This window comes from Panthera leo, chromosome B2, assembly GCF_018350215.1.
Source record: "Panthera leo isolate Ple1 chromosome B2, P.leo_Ple1_pat1.1, whole genome shotgun sequence".
In the NCBI taxonomy this organism is placed as follows: Eukaryota; Metazoa; Chordata; class Mammalia; order Carnivora; family Felidae; genus Panthera; species Panthera leo.
In genome coordinates this window covers 15,347,485-15,369,404 of record NC_056683.1, presented here as the reverse complement: position 1 = coordinate 15,369,404, position 21,920 = coordinate 15,347,485, and the positions used below count along the sequence as shown (strand labels likewise).

General features: G+C 51.3%; 1 protein-coding gene across 2 annotated transcripts in view; it reads right to left on the bottom strand.

The window, feature by feature from the left end:
- Nucleotides 1-3,378: 3,378 nt before the first annotated feature.
- The window catches only part of GFOD1 (glucose-fructose oxidoreductase domain containing 1), a 113,337-nt gene continuing 94,795 nt past the window's right edge, over nt 3,379-21,920 (bottom strand). For both annotated transcript variants that reach the window (XM_042937877.1, XM_042937878.1), the window contains exon 2: nt 3,379-5,423. In XM_042937877.1, coding sequence (XP_042793811.1) covers nt 4,504-5,423 — 920 coding nt within the window. In that variant the 3' untranslated portion in view covers nt 3,379-4,503. The remainder of the gene's footprint in view (nt 5,424-21,920) is intronic.

The following is a 21,920-nucleotide window of genomic DNA, read 5'->3' as shown; positions in this document are numbered from 1 at the left end:
AGACAAACAGAGCTCCTTCCACCCCGGGATGTCTCCCCAGCGTGCTGCCATCCCCCCGCCACAATAAAAGGCGATCCTCCCGGAGACCTAATTTCCGACCCAGGTCAAATTCAACAGCTGCGACTCTGAGCCAAGATGAAGAGAGTTGACAGAGTGTGCAGGTATGAAGGCAAAACGCACAGGTAAAACCGGAGTCACAAGCAAATGAACTGGAAAAGCCCCGCCCCCTGAGAAGAACACGTGCCGCTGTTAGACCACCAAGGGCAAGATCCAAGGCCACCTGTGACGGTCGGCCAATGACGTCTTGAAAATCCCCAGCTCCTCGGTTTGCTGCATCACCGACGATCGAAATCGACTCAGCAAGTCGATTTTCAAGGAAGGAAGCTGAGTGCTATTTCCATTCTGGAAGGGGCAGAAACACCGACTACTTCTATTCGCGGCCCTGTCAGGAACCTTCTGGCAGAACATCAAATGTGGCATTCTGCTCAGCGGGAGGGTACGGACTGCAGTGGCGTAGAGCCCCACACGAGTCACACTCAGCATGAGTCCCGGATGCGCCACAGGGCGTGAGGACAGCCCCCTCAGTGTTCAGCGAGGAGTGCTTTCCTGCCTGGCGACAACTTCAGGGGTACGCACCTCTCTTCGTGGGAGGCAGCGCGGTTTGGAGAAGACAAGCTTTGGACCCAGGTGACTCAGCTTCTGCTTTAATCGCCGTGTGACTGTGCGCAAGTCACTCTTCCTTTCCGAGCCTCGATTTTCTCACGTGTGTAATGGGAAGAACGAGAGCCAATGCCTCGGGGTTGCTGAGGGCATTAAGCGAGATCATTCACCTAAAATACCCTGTGCACGGTGGATGATCAAGAAATGTTGGTGCACAGAGGATGCTTGGATGGCTCTCTGCAGACGGGAGAAGGGGGCCGGGAGAAGCTCAGCTTAAAGTGGAGTCAGCCACGGCTGCCACCGCAGGGTCCACGTACATGTGACACACAGCTATTTCCCGCCCAGTAGATCAGGAGTGTGTGTGGCACCCTGCGACGTCTCTCCCCACCGAGAGGGGACGTCAGAGAAAAGCTGACGGTGGTCATGGACTTGCTCTCCAGAAGAGCACTCAAGAGAATCCAAACTTTTCAAATAAGCCCAGAGCGTCCCCAGCCCTTGTGAATGCCAGGTGAGAACCCGTGATGCCCCGTCCTCTCTCAATCAGTAGCACGAGCCAACGTTTCCAGGACCGGAGGCGTGCGTCCCCAGAAAAACGGGAACAAATCAAGCCACAGGGACTAAATGTGAGACCCTAAGGCGGTGCCTCCGGGACACCGGATCTTTGAAACACAGTAACCTAAGCAGACAAGGGCCGGATGGCTGCTCGGGGCTTCATCCTGGGTCAGAGTGGTGCTGACGGGACCCAGACCCCAGAGCGCACGAGTCGGCGTTGGGACTTGGCCCCAGCGAGCCCTGTGGGGAGCTTGAGATCTCAGCTGCCCGCTGCGGCTCCCAATTGAGGTTTGCCAAGTGGTAGTTCGGGGGTAAAAGGAGCACGAGAGAAAGATCTTAAACTCATCTCCGGGAATTTTTGTATTTAAAAAAATGAACTACCAGGGCGCCTGGGTGGCTCAGTCGGTTAGGCATCCGACTTCGGCTCAGGTCATGATCTCACAGTCTGTGGGTTCGAGCCCCGCCTCGGGCTCTGTGCTGACAGCTCAGAGCCCGGAGCCTGCGTCCGATTCTGTGTCTCCCTCTCTCTCTGCCCCTCCCCTGCTCATGCTGTCTCTCTCTGTCGCAAAAATAAATAAAAACATTAAAAAAAAGTTTTTTAAAAATAAAAAAAAAAATGAACTACCTAGGTCTTTTCTTCCTCTCGTTCCTGTATCTACCTACTACATGCATTTCAGTAGGTAGGATTTGAGAACACTCACTAAAATATTTTTCATGCTTCTGTTAAAGAATATATATTCTTTCTATATCCCCTAGCCTCAAACGAGAATCTGTGTTTTAGACACTATTTATCACAGGACTCAGAGGCCTTTGGAAGAAAATAAAAAAAAACTTCCCAAGTCTTTGGGTTAAGTACAGAAACATAAAATTAAAACCCCTGGAATATCCCTACTTAGATTATATAAACGACTTAGAAAAATGAGACCCATAGAGTTTAATCTAAGTTTTCTTTCCCTTCATCTTTAATCACAGCCTTTCAGGCTAGACAGGAAAAAAAAAAAAAATTCTTTCCACTCAGTTCCTACAAAAGTTATTTCTCCAGAAGGCAATTTAGGAGAACCTGAACCGACAGAGTCCACGGCACGGCTGTCTGCTCCCACTATTACTGGGGCACATCCATGCTACCAAATCTCTGGTTTTGAGTTGGTAGCTACAAAAGCCAGCATGCTCACCACGAAGTAATGATGTCAGGGACCATAACATACCCTGGAGAGTTCCAGCTGACTCACCTAGCCGTGTTGCAGCAGCGGGGTGACTCTTCTGGGGAAGGCAATCCTTCCTCACTGTGCTGGAAAATGACCCAACATTCCTGCGGTGTTTGGACATGCCCACCAAGCACCCCCCCGGGGCAGCCTGGGCATCACAGTGTATTGACCCTGGGAGGAGAATGGAGAATACAATGGACTATATATACTGTTCATTTCCAGATTCTGCCTCCTCAGAGCCCGGGGCGGGGGTGGGGGGTGGGGGGGATGGGAAGTGGTGGGGGGAGGGGCTCTCGGCCCCTTAAATTCCCTTCTACCTCTGCTGCCAGTCATCTGAAAAGACGTCTAAACCTCAGGTGTGTGCCAAAGACAACCGTTGGGTTTCCGTGACCTGTGAACAAAAGCTATGGAGATTCAGAAGTTCTCGTCTTCCTCAGTCAACCCTGACAAGTGTCTAATGGGGGGGGGGGGTGAAGGATTAAGGATAATTTCCCAGTTTCAAAATGTTTGACTTGCTGTTTCTTTCAAGAGAGAGGTCTGAATTTTTAAGAGCTATTTCAGCGACATTTGGTGGTGGTGAGGACTGACAAACCCGTGTGTGTGTGTGTGTGTGTGTGTGTGTGTGTGTGCGTGTGCATCTCTAACAGTTCCCCTTTGCAACCACCCCACTCCAAGCCTGCAGCCGTCTGCCATTTCCAGTAATACCTCTCTGTAATCAGGGCGTGACAAGGGAGACAAGAGACCAAGGAGGGGAAAAATACGTTTTTCCCCCCAACGTGACCCTTCTCAACCCTACATGAAGATACCCCTCCGTGGCTCTAACACCCCATATTAGAAACACTGAAAGTGATGTTCCTTAATTGTCCTTCTGTTTTAATACCCATTCAAAAACTTGCAGGTGTCAGAATCCTGAAAGCAAAGGTCAAAGCTAAGGAAAACACCCTTGACATTTTCTTTTTTCTTTAAGGGAAGACGATTATATCTGCGTGGAACCGAAGGCTTCCCTTTTAAATTCACAAAGCCGGGTGAATCTCCTAAAAGTCCTTTACCGGCTTGGTTGGAGACACGGGTGTTGGAGACCAAAGCCCGCCAAGGGCTGGCTCCCTTTCCCATCTGCTGGGACATCCGCACTGCAACAAGTGGGGCCCGCAGCATGCGAGGGCGGCTCGGGAGCTTGTAGTCTGACCCATTCAGGCTGTGCCCTTGACTGGAGAGCCACCGGAGAGGACACTTGAGCGCCACATCCCTTTACCCTTAGTTCTACCCCACCGGAAACAGGATTAAAGGCAGCTCCCCGCCGCTTTGTAATTGATGCCAAACCCAAAGGGCTATTGTTTATTCTCTGCCTACTCTGCTTCCACGCAGCCTGCGTTCTGGTGCTCTCCTCTGGGCTTACTTGCTATTCCCGGCTCTCCCTTATCCCATCTGGGGGCCGGGCGCAGGGCAAGGTACCAATTAGGAAGACACACCCTCCCGCTTCCTATGAGGACGACCAATCAATCAAGCACACTGTTCACTCTGCTACCAAGTAGCCTTTCCTCCAGATATTTTAAGTGGCCTTCCGGAATTTGAGCTTTCTCATTAGCCCACTGCACCCCCGCCTCCCCCCAGACTAACAGGCTTCTGCGGACGGGTGAGGATTTGCCTTCTCCCGCCAGAGGCAGGTGGCCGGGAAGCCGGCACCCACCGAGCTGGCCACTGGGTCGCGGGAGCATTTGGCTTGCGAAGGAGGCCGATGGGTAGGGGAGGGCTGAGGGAGGAGGAAAGCACCCCCTCTTTGCTTCTCATGGTAAGGGGGCCACAGAGGCTAAGCCGCCTCCTCCTCATGCAAACGCCCCGCAGGGGTGATCTCGGGAAGAACAGGCCCCCTGAACACTCCCGGTCTGTTGGCTCGGCCAGCCGACAGTCTTATTAGGTGCCCCTCACCCAGGCTGGGGGGTTCACCTTCCCAGGCGCCGCTTAACTCACCCTGCCCCTCCACCTTCCCGCCCCCGCACTCCTCGCGGCCACCTCTGCCCCAGCACGCCTTCCCCCTCTCCGGGCTCCACGCTGAAGACCTGAGTCCCCCTGGGTCCCCCCGTCCGTGCTAACAGTACAGGGACATCCTGCTCCGGCGCATGGCCTCGCTGATCAGGTAGGCGGGGCTCAGCTCGGGCTCCTCCGTCATGATGGCAATGTTCTGCCACTCGCCCGTCTGGCTGGACCTCTTGATGGTGTCCACCACGCACAGGGCGTACAGGCAGTCGTCGAAGGTGGCGGCCATGGTGAGCGGCCGCCCGTCCCACGTGCGCCGGTCGTCCTGGTCCTGGAAGGCCTGGCGCACGGCCTGCATCATCTTGATGGTGCCGCGCAGGTAGGGCGCGGGGATGTCGCTGAAGGCCTTCTCGGGCAGCAGGGAGTTGCTGACGGGCGTGGCGTCCTGTAGCAGCAGCTCCTGTTCGGGGGCGCTGTTGCGCTGCCCGTACAGGTCCGTGCCCACCGCCAGGAGGCGCCCGGCCGAGCCCACCACGGTCACGTCCTGCTTGAACTCGCCCGGCACGTTGAAGTTGAGGGTGACGGTGCAGCACACACCGCCCTCCAGCACCATCTGGAAGGTGCAGAAGTCGTCGCTGGTGATCTGGCGGATGCCCTTGATGTGGTCCGTCTGCTTGACGAAGGTCTTGAGCAGCCCGTGGACCTTGACGGCCTTCTGGCCGGTCAGGAAGGTGAGCAGGTCGATGATGTAGGTGCCCACCGAGTGCAGGCCGCCGCCGCCCATCAGGTCGTCGCAGCTCCAGTTGTACTTCTTGCCCAGCAGGCTGCCGCCGTGCACCTGCACCTCGCACACCAGCAGCTCGCCCACGTAGCCCTCCTCGATGAGCTGCTTCATGCGCACGAAGGCCGGCAGGAAGCGCAGCACGTTGCCCATGATGCTCATGAGCTTGGGGTAGTAGTGGGCGGCCGACATCATGCGGAAGGCGTCGAGCGGCGTGGCCGTGCGGTCGCAGATGACGTTCTTGCCGATGCCTGCGGGGCGGGAGCAAAAACAGCCGTGAGGGCGCGGGCGTGCGCGGCGGTAGGGGGCGCTGTGGCCCCCGGACGCTAACCTTGCAGCGAGCGCGCCAGACCTGACCTGATCCCCGCTTTCCAGTCTGAAAAGAGCTCGTAGCGCCAGTTATTTAGGCAAAAGTAATAGAACCTAAGGTATGTTTAAGATCTACTCATGAGGCGCCTGGGTGGCTCCGTCGGTTGAGCGGCGGACTTCGGCTCAGGTCATGATCTCGCGGTCCGTGAGCTCGAGCCCCGCGTCGGGCTCTGTGCTGACCGCTCGGAGCCTGGAGCCTGTTTCGGATTCTGTGTCTCCCTCTCTCTCTGATCCTCCCCGGTTCATGCTCTGTCTCTCTCTGTCTCAAAAATAAATAAACGTTAAAAAAATTTTTAAAAAAATCTACTCTACAGTATAATTAAATATTTGAGTCGAATTCCTTTAGTATGAAGCCAAATTAAATCAACTAAATATTAGCTTATTTTAATATATTTAAATAGGCTCTATTTTGGAGATTTTTTTTTAATGTTTATTTTGGGAGAGAGAGACAGAGTGTGAGTCAGGGAGGGGCAGAGAGAGAGAGAGAGAGGGAGGGAGACACACAATGGGGAGCAGGCTCCAGGCTCTGAGCTGTCAGCACAGAGCCCGACATAGGGCTTGGGCCCCCAAACCGGGCGATCGTGATCTGAGCAGAGGTCGGAGGCTTAACCCCCTGAGCCACCCAGGCGCCCCGGAGAGATTTTTCGATATACGTCAATATAGAATATAAAACACCTCATTTCATGCTTTGTGTCTAGAAGTCTAGGACATTTTATATACAAACATATGTTCCTTGTGAAATATTGATAAATCTAAACTATTTAAATAGGGGCACCTGGGTGGCTCAGTGGGTTAAGTGTCTGACTTCAGCCCAGGTGATGATCTCACAGTTTGTGGGGCTCTGTGCTGACAGCTCAGAGTCTGGAGTCTGCTTAAGATTCTGTGTCTCCCTCTCCCTCTTCCCCCACCCCATTCACACCCTGTCTCTTTCTCTCTCTCTCAAAAATAAATACACATTAAAATTTTTTTAAATAAAATATTTAAACATAAAATACAAGTCCTATTGAAGTATACAAGATCATCTTCTTACATGTTTTATTAAAATTATCTTACATATGAACTGTTTTATAGCTTTAGTTTGTAAAATATAATTTATTAAAAATGTATCACTAGAGAGGCACCTAGGAGGCTTAGTCGCATAAGTGTCCAACTTCGGCTCAGGTCATGATCTCATGGTTTGTGGGTTTGAGCCCCGCATTAGTCTCTGTGCTGACAGTGTGGAGCCTGCTTGGGATTCTCTCTTTCTCCCTCTCCCATTCATGCTTTCTCTTTCAAAAATAAATAAATAAAAACTTTAAAAAATGTATTATTAGAAATATCATACGTAAGGAAGAGAAGAGTGTCTCTGGACAGAACCGGAATATGTAAGCTTAAGTCATAGCCAAGGCAAGTCTGATTAAATATGAGGAAGAATTTCTTAATGATATCCTCTGAAGGTCTAAACATTTAGCTCTCTCTCCTATAACCACCAACAAAGGATTACATTTTGAAAGTTACCTGCTTGTTTCTTTTGCATTATGGATTAGGGCTGGCAGTGGTCAGACATACATTTGTTGAGGTTTTTCTGCTCTTTACCCGGGGGAGGGGGTGGGGAGTGGGTAGTCCCTGGATCTGAGGGGTGTGCAGTGGCCGGTTCCTGTCATCTGTCTCATGGTGGGGTTCCGTGCTTTTGGCCAATGCACCTGGGGCCAAATAACAATGAGGCTTGATATGATGACTGTAATGGGTGTGTAAATTACAGGTAGGTTCAGGCCCTTTGGGAGACTAAGTGATTCTGGGTCTGGAGAAAACAAAAGATCAAAGGAAAGGAGAGTGACAATCAGTGGGAAAGGGATTTATTCAGTAGAAGCCAAGAGTCAAGGGAAGAAAAATAAGTCAGCTAAACCTATAGAAGCAGTCAACTGGAACATGCTCTGCACACAGACCCTTCCAGTAGAGACCTGTACTCTCCAGACCGGGGAGATCCCACAGACAGGGGAAATCCACAAGGGAAACGGAGCAATGAGACACAGCTGTCCCGGCTGTTGGCACTCAACCCGACAGAATGCATGAACTCTAACGACAAGCTGGACTGAGACCGGGTTCTGTGGAAGTCCTGCAACTGTAGGCGTCTGTCCAGTGGAGATGCCCGGACAAGCCCGCACCCTAGAACATGGCTCTCATGGCCAAACGACAGACGTGGTCAGAACAGGTTGTAGAAAATAAATATGCGTGATGGCTGTCCATTTCCACATGCACGTTTCATTCTGGCCCCGCAGGGAAAGGGCCGGAAGCCACGCAGTGACCACGTCTCCTTGACTTTTCCATGTTGGCAGAGCTGGCTGGCTCTTCGGATGACCAGGAATGACCAGTAAGAAGCTCCTTTAACTCTTAGCAACCAGTTGAGGGCTGAGGCTTTGGCACAGGGATGAGAAAACACTGGTGGGTATTACCAAAAATGCCACACGCTTACAACACATCATGTTCTGATAACACGATCCTGTAGGCAGCAGGCTCACGTAACAGTGGCTTGTGCTGGCAGGAGCAGATTTATATGCGAACGGATTGGTAGGTCGCCGCAGGGACAGGTGACTCATGCTGCCAATATCTGCCTGGCACCTGCTGGGTGTGGGCGATGGCCTCTCCTGCACCCTAACCTCAAGGTCGCCCTAGCCAGGACCCTGTCTTTTTTTTTTTTTTTTAATACTTATTTATTTTTGAGAGAGAGAGAGAGAGACAGAGAGAGAGACAGAGTGCAAGTGGGGGGAAGGGCAGAGAGAGAGGGAGACACAGAACCCGAAGCTGTCAGCACAGAGCCTGATGCCGGGCTCAGACCCACAAACCGCAAGATCATGACCTGAGCCGAAACCAAGAGTCAGACCAACTTAACCAACTGAGTCACCCAGGCCCCCCCCCAAAAAAAAACGGTCATCTTCTCAGGATGCTCTTTCGGTCTTATCTTAATGGCACATGAGAAGTTTACCGTATTTTTTCTATTATAAAAAAAAACCATAGAATGAAATAGTAAAAGAAAAAATAAATGGAGAACATTCATTTTACTTCCCATCCGCACACCCCAAACCGTCACTAAGTGGGTAAGGCTTTGCAGCTCTACAAATGGAAGATTCTGAGGCGATGAAAGCTCCTTTTCCAGAAAATGCCGGGTGAACACACACCAAAAGCCCCTATCTGAAACTCGTGCCTGGCTGCCCCAAGGATCTGAGACACAGGACCTCTTCCTTGAGGCTATTTCTGTGCGCTGTGAGTCCACACCACACAACCACATTCTCAGAGATAAAGACTGGTTCTGACTTCTTAAGTCTCCACTCCGCCCACGGCACCTAGAGGCGCGTCGAGCTCCGGGCAGGAACCTGGCAAACTTGCGGCCTGGCCCCGCCTCGCCGCCCGTGGTCTTCAGCAACATCCTCGCTTCGCGGGCGGGTCTCAGCAACATCTTAGCTCCTGGTATTCTCACGACGCACAAGAGACTTCTAGAAATCTATCATAGAGAATGATCTCAAACATAAGCACGGCCTCTTGCCCAAAGAGGCTTCTCACTGAATTATTTATGAGAGCAAAAAGCTAGGAACGATGCAAATGCCCAACGCGAGAAGAATGGGGGTGTTAGTTCTAGCATGGACGTACAACAGAACGTTGTTAAGCCGCTGAACGCGATGCTAATGAAGGCTTTTTAATGGCAAGCAAGAGGATTATGATGTAATGTTAAGTGAAAAGGGCTCTATTCATAGACACGCTGTGATCTCAACTCTCTCTTAAAAACTACACAAGAGGGGCGTCTGGGTGGCTCAGTGGGTTAATGGTCCGACTTCGGCTCAGGTCACGATCTCATGGTTTGTGGGTTCGAGCCCCGTGTCGGGTCTGTGCTGACAGCACAGAGCCTGCTTGGGATTCTCTCTCTCTCTCTCTCTCTCTCTCTCTCTCTCTGCCCCCTCCCCACTCTCTCTCTCTCCCCAAATAAACATTAAAAAAAAAACGCACGAAAGGAAAGGAGAAAATCTGGAAGGGAACACCTCAAAATTCGTTAGTAGGATTATGACTGATTTTTATTTCCTTCGCTACATTTTTCTGTATTTTTCTAAGGGTCTACTTTGATGGCCAGAACAACTGTTAGCTTTTCTTTCCTAAGCCCAAAGGAGGCACGAAGCCTTTTGAAGGATGGGGCTCACATGATGGCAGAAGGGCCTTTTGAAGTCTGGGATGGGCAGCCGGGTCCTAGAGCAGGCCGGTCTGTCTCAGTGCCTGGGCCCTGGGGGTAGGGGGGCGGGGGTAAAGGCGCCACTGACCCTGAACTGTGAATGCGTCAGAGACTCAGGCCAGGTCTCCTGGCTCCGCCTCCTCAGGACTCTCTGATTCTCACGGAAGCTATGGACTCTCTCCAGAAGAGGCAGTTCAAACTGCACCCACACGGTGAGCCCGTGCACAGTCTTCTTGGGTTCCCAGAGCAGGCCTCTCCATCATAAACTGTACAGTTACTTCCTATTTTTAAAGTACTTACGTATGAATAAATGTTATATATGTCTTTAAATTTTTTTTAGTAGGCTCTACACCCAACGTGGGGATCGAACTCACAACCCCGAGATCAAGAGCCCATGTGAGCCGGGTGCCCTTGCACGATAACTTCTTGAAGGCGTTAGGACATATTGTTTACAAACAAGATAATGCTTCCAGTTTTAAAAGAAACCCAAGGGGCGCCAGGGTGGCTCAGCTGTTTGAGCAACCAAGTCTTGATTTTGGCTCAGGTCATGATCCCGGGGGTTGTGGGATGGAGCCCCGCATCGGGCTCCATGCTGAGTGTGGAACCTGCTTAGGATTCTTCCTTTCTCTCTCTCTCTCTCTCTCTCAAGAAAAAAAGAAGAAGGAGAAGAAGAAGGAGAAGAAGAAAGAGAAGAAGGAGAAGAAGAAGGAAAAGGAGAAGGAGAAGAAGAAGAAAAGGAAAAGGAAAAGGAAAAGAAAAAAGAAAAGAAACCCAAAATGCAGAGCAAGCAGGCCCCTTACTGATTTGTAAAGTTTGTTTTCTCTCTGTTCTGGACACTCTTCCCTCAACTCTACCTCTTGGTGGGGCTTCTGCACAGCACACTCTGGACCCCCCAACTCCTCCGGTTGTCTTTCCCAGAGTCTCCCCACCAAAATGCCCAGAACCTGAAGCTCCAATGTTCTTGGCAGTTTAACAAGAACAGAGGGCTTAAGCTAAAGAAATACAAGTCTATTCTTTGTTGTTTGCTTATCTGATTTTTCTAATTTTTGTTTTCTTTCAGCTTACTTGAGGTACAATTGACATAGGAAATTGTAAGATATTTAAAGGAGACATCATGGTTATTTGATGCATGTATGCATTGTGAAAGTATTTCTACCATCGGTTTAATGAACCTCGTGTTTCTCTCGTGTGCGAGAGAACACGTAGGTTCTACCCTCTTGGCAAATTTCAATTATACAATACAATGCTATCAGATATAATCATGTTTACCTAAGATCCTCAGGGGTGCCTGGGTGGCTCAGTTGGTTAAGCGTTGGACTTTGGCTCAGGTCATAATCTTGAGGTTCTTGGGTCTGGGCCCCATGTCGGGCTCTGTGCTGACAGCTCAGAGCCTGGATCCCGCTTCAGATTGTGTCTCCCTCTCTCTCTGCCCCTCCCCTGTTCATGTTCTGTCTGTGTCTCAAAAATGAATAAAAACATGTAAAAAAAAATTTTTTTTTTAAATTAAAGGGGCGCCTGGGTGGCTCAGTCAGATAAGCGTCCGACTTCAGCTCAGGTCATGATCTCGTAGTTCTTGAGTTCGAGCCCCGCGTCGGGCTCTGTGCTTCACCTGCTTCGGATTCTGTGTCTCCCTCTCTCTGCCCCTCCCCAACTCATACTCTCTGTCTCTCTCAAAAATAAATAAACATTAGAAAGAAAAAAAAAGATCCTCAGACTTTATTCATCATATAGCTGAAAGTCTGTACTTAAAGAAATATGATTCTAACTGGAGACTTCCAGTCATCAGACAGTGTGTGTGTGTGTGTGTGTTTGTGTGTGTGTGTTTCACAGAGATTTCACAGAGGATCCCCTCACCCCCAAAATCACATGCAGCATAAAGGACACGTATACTGCCGGGGCATAGAATTAACACACCTCACAGTCCTGGCTGCATCAGATGCCACCGAATATATGCTGGGATTTCTTCCAAGGAGAGCAGATAAATGCCTACCTTCCAAGTCGCCTGTCAGCCTGGCCTTTGGTCTGGCTGTCCAGAAAATACCACAGGTCTTCAGTGTCTTTGTGATTTTCAGGTGTCTTAGCACAATGCCTTTCCTGCCACCCCCGAGAAAGTGCTAGAATAGGCTCTTTGGAGAAAAGCCCTTCTCTGTTTTGTGCTGAAAAGGAAACAATAAGGTTGGGGCCAAATCTGTACGCCTCCCTGAGCACGGGACTCTGACATTCCTTTGATATGAAGGTACATAGACAACACCAGGCCAACAGGGGTTGAGAGAGTCCGTTTCTCAAGGGAAGGAGCTCGGGGAGAGACCGGAGGCCCCTCCATATGCTGGCCCTCCCAAAGAGCCACGGCTGATTCCTAATGGGGAACCACGAGGGGAAGAATATAACCCTCATCTCTGCTTTGCAGACCCTCAGAGGATAGTGTGTGTTTTCTCACTCCTGGGAAGACAGCTCTACCTCAAGGATGGGAAGGCCATCTCTCCCACCTGTATCCACACATCCTTCCCGGAGCCATGGAAACACATTCCCTTAGGAGTTTATACTATCTTGCAGCAAGATGTGGTATCCTCCTTCCAAGGCAAAAGATCCAAAACTCGGGGACCCCAAACAATCTTTTTTTTCAATGTCTATTTTTGAGTGAGAGGGAAAGAGAGAGAGTGTGTGAGCGAGCAGGGAGGGGCAGAGAGAGAGGGAGACAAAGGATCTGAAGCAGGCTCCCTGCTGACAGCAGAGACCTCCATGCGGGGCTCGAACTCACGAACTTCGAGATCATGACCTGAGCCAAAGTCCGACACTTAACCACCTGAGCCACCCAGGCGTCCCGGGGCCCCGAACAATCTTCAAGAAAATCGCGCCACAGAGGATCAAGACAATCCAGGCCCCCAAACATATGGATTCACTTTCACTCCAAATAAACAGGCCGTGCAACATGGAGAGCAGGAAAAAGTACTCCGTGAGAAAGAAAGAGTGCGTTGTGCTTCGCCAAGCCCCAAGCATTTCCCAAGCAGTTGGAGAGCTTCAGTTATGCCCACAGAGGAACAACAGGACCTTTCTGGGCATCTAGGGACTATGGTGGATGTGGTCACCCCGCTGCTAACTCCCCCGGGGACGTGACATGAGCCATTACACCACCGCCGCCAGCTCAGCTCTCTCCACCGAGGGATCTGCCCCTGCACCCAGAAATGGATGTCTTGGAATCTTACCACCTTTGTCAAGGCGGTGAAGTATGACTCAGGGCGGGTGGCAGACAGCACATCAGGACTGCCCTGGCATTCTGGGGAAGTCTTCATAGCCTGCCTCCACGGAGACCATTTATCCTCTCGTGTGGACACAAAGAGCCTCAGTTGGGTCTTTCGGGGATTGACGGCAGCAGAATACGTCACCCTAGAATGGGCCGCTCTGGCATGTGCATTATTTCTAGATTAAAGACAATCAGGGCTCAGCAGACTCAAGAAGAGCTTTTTACCTTCCCCTTAACTACCTGAAAGAATTTAGATGGGGGCGGCTGTACCAGGAAGAGAGCTGTTACCAAAGATAGCTTTTTATATCGGAAAGACTTATCTGCATGGCCTGGAGAATATTTACCAAGTATTTGTCCTTCTCATCTTCCTGTGAAATGTCTTCCTCCTCTCCTCCCAAGCCCCACACCTCTCCCCTCTTCTCCTTAGCTTGGTTATGATCTCTCAGCCTCGACTACCTGCCTGCCAGGGAGTCCCCTATTTTTATGGGGCTCTCATCCATAAGAAGCTTGTTTTTCTCCTCTTAATCTGTCTTATGTCAACCTAATTATTTAGCCAGCCGAAAAACTTTAGAAGTTTGGGGAAGATGGGGAATGTTGTCTGCCCCTGCAGTTGAGAGCCTTGGGGCCGGAACAAACTTCACTTTTCAAGCAACCCCTTCCCCCCACCCCACCCCACCCCCGCATCAGCAAATAAAGCGAGATCTCCCCATCCATAAAATGGTGGAACTAATACCTTCCCACCTCTGTCGCGGAGCTGAGGTAGGGGAGGAAAGGAGATCGGCGGGAGAATTCTGGAGGGTGAAGGCACAATGTGGAAGGCAGTGTGCTGGCTCTTTGTCAGAAGCTTTTAAACGAAATCATTTCAGAAGGAGCTTTACTGCCCTCCTGAGATCTCTCATGGGGAAACGGGAGATCGGCCCCCTCCCAAGCCCGCTGAGTGTGTTCTCGGTAAATGAGCCACAGCACAGTATCCCCGGCCCTCACCAAGGGTTAGTGCCGTAGAGAAGGAGTTTCCAACCAGTAGACCCCAAGGTGCCTTCCGGCAGCTGGGCCCCTGCCCTCCAAGCTCGAAGTCTCCAAGCCATATCTCTTGCCAGAGACCAGAGCTTTTGTGGGGGCTGACACTCCATCCAGATGGGCCCCAGAAAGGAGCAGGGGCAAGGGACTTCCCCCTGACACCTCTAGGGAAAAAGACAGGTGCCGTCTGCCGTCCGAAGAGCAGCTATCCTCTCCTGCCCTTGATCAGGTAGGTTATCCCTGGGTACCTGGAGTATCGCTGTCACCTGGCCACCCAGGGACCAGAGCCATTCCCGAGCAGAATCACCCTGAAACTTCAAAGCATGCTTCCCTGCCAGCACCCTGCCAATTACACACTCCCTTATCTAATCGATGGGGGAAATCTACGAGGCCAAGGCGACTTTCCCACCAGATCTTCCCAATTACTCCACTCGTGTTGACAATTCCTTATCTTCTGAGAGCCAAAGTGGCTGTTGGGTCTGCAGGCTGGCGCACAGCTGTCCTGGCAGACTGGCAGAACTCCCACAAGAAATTCCACCACATACAGCTTCCCATTCTTTTCCCCATTCACAGAAGGTAGAGAACATTTCTCTGCAATTCAAGCCGGAACTCATGATCTTCATTTGTACTCCATTCTGTCACCATTTCTGTGCTAGGCACTGGGACTGAAAAATGAGTAGGCTATGGGGCGCCTGGGCAGCTCAGTCGGTGGGGTGTCTTGACTCTTGGTTTCTACCAAGATCTCATGGTTCGCGAGATCGAGCCCTGCGTCGGGCTCTGTACCCGCCGTGCAGAGCCTGCTTGGGATTCTTTCTCCCTCTCTCTGCCCCTCCCCACTCGTTCTTTCTCTCCCTCTCTCTAAATAAAAATTTTAAAAAGGGATAAAAAAAAAAAACCTGAGTAAGATAGCTGAATATGAGCTCCCAGTCTAGTAGAGAAGACCAACCAGAAATGAGTAATTACAGTATTTTATAGATTATGGGATCTAATATAGGGATAAACAATGAGAGTGCGAAGAAGGGCTGCCCAACTGATCTGGGCATGGTAGAAAGCTCTGTTTCAGGGCGCCTGGGTGGCTCAGTCGGTTAAGCGTCCGACTTCAGCTCAGGTCACGATCTCGCGGTCCGTGAGTTCGAGCCCCACGTCAGACTCTGGGCTGATGGCTCAGAGCCTGGAGCCTGCTTTCCATTCTGTGTCTCCCTCTCTCTCTGCCCCTCCCCCATTCATGCTCTGTCTCTCTCTGTCCCAAAAAAATAAATTAAAAAACGTTTAAAAATAAATAAAAATAAATAAAAATAAAGGCATGCAAAAAAATTCAAATAAAAATATAAAGACATATATATTACAAATTAAAAAAAAATAAAAATAAATTGGGAGGACGGCCCCTTTGGAGAAATCCCTCCTCTTCAATCCCCTGAACAACGTCCCAACTCAAACCACTAATCTGACCTCTTCACAATAGTAATGACATAATTTAAAATAGCAACAACCATCTCCTAAGCACTTGTGCCAGGAGAGGCTGAGCATTTTACATACACTTGCATTTTTTATTGTACACAACTCCATGAAGCAGGTACTCAGACAGCCCCCGTCTCACACATGTGGAAACAACCTTTGAGAGGGTAACCACTAGCCCGCCCTCCACAGTTCGGTGAGCGGTAGAGTTGGGCTCTGAGCCCAGATTGCCAGCCTTCGAGCAAACCTGGTCTTAGCTTTCTTACTCCAACTGCCTTAGCCCCGCCGGCTTACGGCTGGCTCAGTTCCTCTCATATCTAAATTGTATACGACACCCAGAGATGACATCCGCCTCCCTGATGCGTGCCTGTGCACTTGTGAGCAATGCCAGTGCTTCGGGGGGGGGGGGGGGGCAGCTCCGAGGGGGACCGCGTAACTGACCTTGGTGAGCATCAAAAACCAGGGCGCTGGGAGTGGGGGGGCCTGCTGTTCAGCTGGATGACAGCCCAAAGTCCCCAGAGCACCACGATTAATTTCAAACTTGAGATGGAAATGGGTCATGGTGACCCACATTCCGTTCCTTTTGTCAAGGCCCCTGACGCCGCCAGTGGGCTCTGAAAGGGGGGAACAGCCACGGAAAGGAAATCAGCACAGCTGATACTGATGGGACTTGATATTGAACTGAATTCAATGTTGAAGTGCTTTGTTGAATGTTTATTTTTGAAAGAGTAAGAGCGCGAGCATGAGGCACGTAAGCGGGGGAGGTGCAGAGAGAGAGGGAGAGAGAGAATCCCAAGCAGGCCCCGAGCTGCCAGCAGAGAGCCTGATGCGGGGCACAAACCCACGGACCGTGAGATCACGACCTGAGCTGAAATTGTACGCATAGCCACCCAGGCGCACCTCAAATGCTTTTTTTTAAAAGTTTTTAAAGGTTTATTCATTTTTCAGAGACAGACAGAGTGTGAGCAGGGGAGGGGCAGAGACAGAGGGAGACACAGAACCCAAAGCAGGCTGCAGGCCCCGAGCTGTCAGCACAGACCCTGATGCAGGGCTCCAACTCACCACCGCAAGATCACAACCTGAGCCAAAAGTCGGATGCTTCACCGACTGAGCCACCCAGGCACCCCCCAAACCCCGCAGCAACCAGCTCTTTGTACAGACTTCCTCCCACTACTTAGGCTTGTTGCCTGAAATTGCCTGTTGCAGAGGAACCCCTAGCAGTAGTCAGATTTTCTCAGATGGTTTCAGGGACATTCTGTCATCTAACCGCTGAGCCCATGGCAGCAGGGACAGCACTCCTGAAGCACTTTCCACTTTCGGTTTCCTTATCTGTAAATCCCACGCACCTGCATCACTGTGGCCTACACGTGCGGAGTAGGAAGTCACTAGCCAGCCCCTTCCAGCCAGGGCATTCCCCAGGAGAGAAGAGCAAAGCTTGCCACTTCTATCCAGCCCAGGGGAGGCCCAGGGTAGAGGCTGAGACACGGCAGGTAAGGTGTGTGGGAACCAGAGACCTTCCAGGCCAGTGGCAAGCCTTCCAGAAGGTAGGTAGGCCTGCCACCTACAGGTGGCACACAGAGACCCCGGTGTGAGGGGCAGGAGGCACTGAGAGGGCCCATGGGAGAACAGAGAGGCCTGGGGTTGGATGTAGTGGCTGCAGCGGTCAGGGACTTGGGGACAGAGGAAAACGGCCAGGACTGTGGGCTCACCTGTGGAGTCCTGCTATGCTGGTCCCAAATAGCCAAATACCACCCACTGCGTCTCGGTGGTCATCATTCTGCGGAGTGGCCTGGACCAGCCCCCCTCGAGCCTGCACCACTATTCCACACCCTGCCAGGCCAGAATTCAGAGGACACCACCCGTATGAAGGTGGTGCATGTAAGCCACACTTGCCCCATGGAAGCAGCCACCTTCTGCTGTGGGGGAGGGCAAAGGGCAGAATGCCGAATAACTGGGCCACCAGGGTCATCTAAAAGAGACAGCTATTCAAAATGTAAATGATCGGGTTGGGTGACTTTACTGGATTGCACCATAATTCCGTTCCCTGCCCGCCCGTCTAGCAGGATGGGGCCCTGAAATGGTATAGAAGTATGGTGTGAATTTCCATCACACATCCAAAAGGGTGGGAGCCCCACATCATCTCCCAAAGCCCCTCCGTTGTCCTCTCCAAAACCTCAGTACTGAACGGCCGGTTTCTGAGCCAAGGCTTTCCAGAGAAACACTATCCTCACTCACTGTGCACATCGTATGCAAGACAAGAGACTTCAGGCAACTCCTCAAACAAAAAGCAGGAAACTCTCCATTTAAGACAAACTCTCGAGCGAAGGAATCGCAGCCACGCTTACCCAGCGATGTGTTTTATTTTTTTAAAATCAGGATACTGTATTTCATGCTGCCTAAGTTTTTGGCCGTTCTGAAACAATGGAGAGATCCAGAAACACTGGGTTTCTTCCCCACGACAACAATCAGTTGGAGTGGTACAGCGGCTTCCACAGGTGGGTCAACCACGCCCAACCCTAACCCCTAACCCCCAACCCTAACCCTAACCCATAGACCACAGCCCCCGCCTGCCCCTATTAATGGCTGTATTCGTTTTCTATTGCCACCATGAACACACACGCATAGCTTAACCCAACCCCCATTTATTATCTTTCAGAGCTCTGGATCAGAAGTCGGGCAGGCTCAGCGCGGTCTCTGCTTAGGCCTCTGGGGAAGAATGTGTTTCCAACTTCACAAGGCTGTTGGCTGAATGCGTTGCTTTGGAGCTCTGGGCCCAGCTTCTCTGCTGGTTTCCTCGCTGGCTGCCCAGCTTCTAGAGGGGCCTGCATTCTTCATGTGCTGTGCCGTACCCAGGCCCGTAATAGTTCCTCGAAGTGAGTCCTTCTCCCGCTGGAATATCTCGGACCTCCTCTTGTCTTCAAAGGGGTCCTGTTATCACATCAGGCCCACCCCGGATCATTCCCCTTTGGCCATAGAACTAATCGCAGGAGAGACACCAGGGAGCAAAGGTCATCTTAAATTCCACCAGCACCTTCCGCCAGTTTGCTGGTGAAGCTCCAGAGAAAAAGTCCTGCCAGGAGGAAGATTCTCGAGTGATTCACCTCAGACACGTGCAGACGGACACTCCTTTCAAATCATCCTTTGTTTCTGTGTTCTTTCAGTAGTTTTTACTCCATCAAAAAGAGAGCCTCCGTGAGGTACTCCAGGCTTTAAAAACCTATTATTAGTCTCCTTGTTACCACGGAGATCGTGTCCCCAATTCAGGGCTCCCTGTAGACAGCCGTAATAGGGACAGTGCTGGGCCGGGTGGCGGTCTGGGTCTCTGGGGGCCGGAATGAGCACGAGGAAGGGAACTGTCATGCAAGGATCCACTCGGCGCCCGGCTGCCCGGCGGCTCAGTTAAGCATCACTCGGGCATCCTTATCCCCATTCGTCCAGAATAGGTAATCGAGGCTCAGGGAGATTAGGATTGCCCGGGATCACAGCTGTGTGACAGGCCCCCACTGCCGACTCGGTTCTGTGATCCCAAAGCCCGAGGTTTTCCACTTTCCGCCTACGGAACCACTGCAAGGGGAAGGGAAGAAGCAGGATAAAATGCCTGGGCCTGGGCGCTCCCAGATGGGTTGATAAAAAAGGGCCAAACCCCACGGGTGCCCCCCCTGGACCCCGGCACTGAGACCAGAAGTGACTTGGGAAGGCAGTGGAGGTGGCGTGGGGGGCAAAACCAGTGCTCGAAGGGGGAAGAGCTGGAGAACAAGAGGGCTGGAGGCTCAAGGCAGAACAGGGGCACCCGCTGTCTCTGCAAGGCAGGTGCCCGGCCCCCACTTCTGTGGCGGTGAGCGGGCAACCGAAAGAAGCCTGTGAGGAAGGAAGGGGAGTGGCTGGGCAAACAGGTCACGGTGGACACAGGGTCCCCGCGGCCGAATCAAGGAAACTCTGCAAGAGCCACAGCCCTGTGCACGCGGGGCCCCGCCGACCCGGCCAAAGGAACCGGGAGGCAATGCGCCTGCCACACACTTCACTTCTAAGAAGCAGACGGGGCCATGTGGTCACCACCCCGTGGGGCCTGCGGGTGCAGATCCTTGCAGGGGAACAAACACCTCCGTGGGGCGCCCAGGAGAGGAAAGCAGACCAGGGCACGAGGGAACAATGGATCTCATCCCTCAGCCAGGGCGGCGGGGGGACCCACGAGCTGGGAGACGGTCTTCAGTTCTAACTCTGCGTTCCTGTCGACAGGGCTGGACAACAGCAGTAAACCCAGATCAGGGGCTCCTGGATGAGAGGTCAGGATAAGCATTAACAAACCACTTCCCCCAAGCACTTTCACCTACATCATCTCTGCATGTTGGACCGAGTCTGTGACAAGGTGTAGGGGGTGTGGGAAGGCAGTGGCGGTTAGAAACCGAGAGGTAACCGGGGCGCCTGGGTGGCTCATTGGGTTAAGCGTCCGACTTCGACTCAGGTCATGATCTCACGTCTTGTGGGTTCGAGCCCCGCATTGGGCTCTGTGCTGACAGCTCAGAGCCCGGAGCCTGCTTCGGATTCTGTGTCTCCCTCTCTCCGTCCCTCCCCCCACTCACACTGTGTGTGTGTGTGTGTGTGTGTGTGTGTGTGTGTCTCAAAAATAAATAAATATTTAAAAAAAGAAAGAAAGAAACAGGCAACCTACGATTCGGTGAGTGTGTTTGGGGGAGGGGTGGGTAGTAGAGATTCATAGTTTTCAGGGACCGCCTAACATCTGAATCCCCCTGTTCTATCTGGGAAATTCCTCACCGTGTGAGTCTCGGTGGGAGGTAGAACTTCTCCCCACTACGGAAGCCAAGCCAGGGGCATGCTTTCCCATCAGTCTTTGTGGGAAAAGTCATGGGCACACACCTGGGTTTGGCCAACCAGGGACCCCACCTGGGTCTGGTTCAGAAAAAAGGAACAGTATGGAGAATCCGCGCTGGCAGTGGGACGTGGCAATCTCCGGTTTCCAAGGGTTGCTGTGGCAATGACTGCAGTGAGGACACCTATAACCTAGTGCCAACACCATCCAAAGCAACAGGGCCATCCACGTTGGCTGGGTCCTCTGGCGTGACTCATTCCAGCTGCCCACCCTTTCTTTGTTCCTCTTGTTTTCCAAGCCTACTCCCCCAACCTAAGTTTCTGCGATGAACTAATCTCCTTTCTAGAAATTCTCTTCCGCTAATATCAGTCAGGTAGTTTCTGATGTTGGCCGTTGAAATGCTTCTCCAGCACAACAGGTTTACAAGCTTTCTGGATCCCTTTCGGAAAAGGTCGGTTTGAGCCCAGAGGAACCACGGAGAGCCTGTTAACAAAGGAGCCTAAGATCCAGCGTGCTTTATTGGAAAGTGAAGTAGAATGAGGGTCAGGTGACCTCATTAAAGTTCCAATTCCAGCATTTGGGACTGTGTGACACTGAGGGAACTCCGTTCCCTTATCTATAAAATTGGAATAACGACGCCTTCCCAGGGCTATGCCGAGGATGAAATGATGTATCGGCAACTGTCCCGACACATAAAAAGTGCTCCTGGATGTCTACTGAAGTCAACAATGGATCTAAATATACACTGCTTCTGTCAGTTCCTAGAGCTACAAGAATTCAAAATAGGGGCGCCTGGGTGGCTCAGTTGGTTAAGCGTCTGACTTCAGCTCAGGTCATAAGCTCAAGGTTCATGAGTTCAAGCCCCATATCGGGTGAGCTCGAGCCCCAATGGGGGGAGCATGAACTGTGCATCAGGTGGTGAACATGAGCCCCGCTTCAGGGGAACCCCACTTCTCTCCCCCTCTCTCTCTCTCTGCCCCTCGCTCACTTGCGCCCTCTCTCTCTCAAAAAAAAGAAAAGAAAAGAAAAAAGAAAAGAAGAGAAAAGAAGGAAAGAAAGAAAGAAAGAAAGAAAGAAAGAAAGAAAGAAAGAAAGAAAGAAAGAAAGAAATCAAAAGAAGTCGGACAGCAGGGGGGTGGGTAGGTACCAAGACTTGAAATCAAAATGGGTTCTACCTCTGGCTCTGGCACCAATTCAACGTGCAAAGACCATCTTTGAAACAGGGCTGGTATCAGGCCCTGGCAGCTTTCTTTTTAAAAAAAAAAAAATTTTTTTTATTTTGATGTTTTATTTTATTTTTATTTTTTTATTTTTTTTATTTTTTTTTTTTTTTATTTTTTTTTTTTTAAATTTTTTTTTTCAACGTTTTTTATTTATTTTTGGGACAGAGAGAGACAGAGCATGAACGGGGGAGGGGCAGAGAGAGAGGGAGACACAAAATTGGAAGCAGGCTCCAGGCTCCGAGCCATCAGCCCGGAGCCCGACGCGGGGCTCGAACTCACGGACCGCGAGATGGTGACCTGGCTGAAGTCGGACGCTTAACCGACTGCGCCACCCAGGCGCCCCAATGTTTTATTTTATTTTTGACAGAGACCGAGGGTGAGCAGGGGAGGGGCAGAGAGAGAGAGAGAGGAAGACACAGA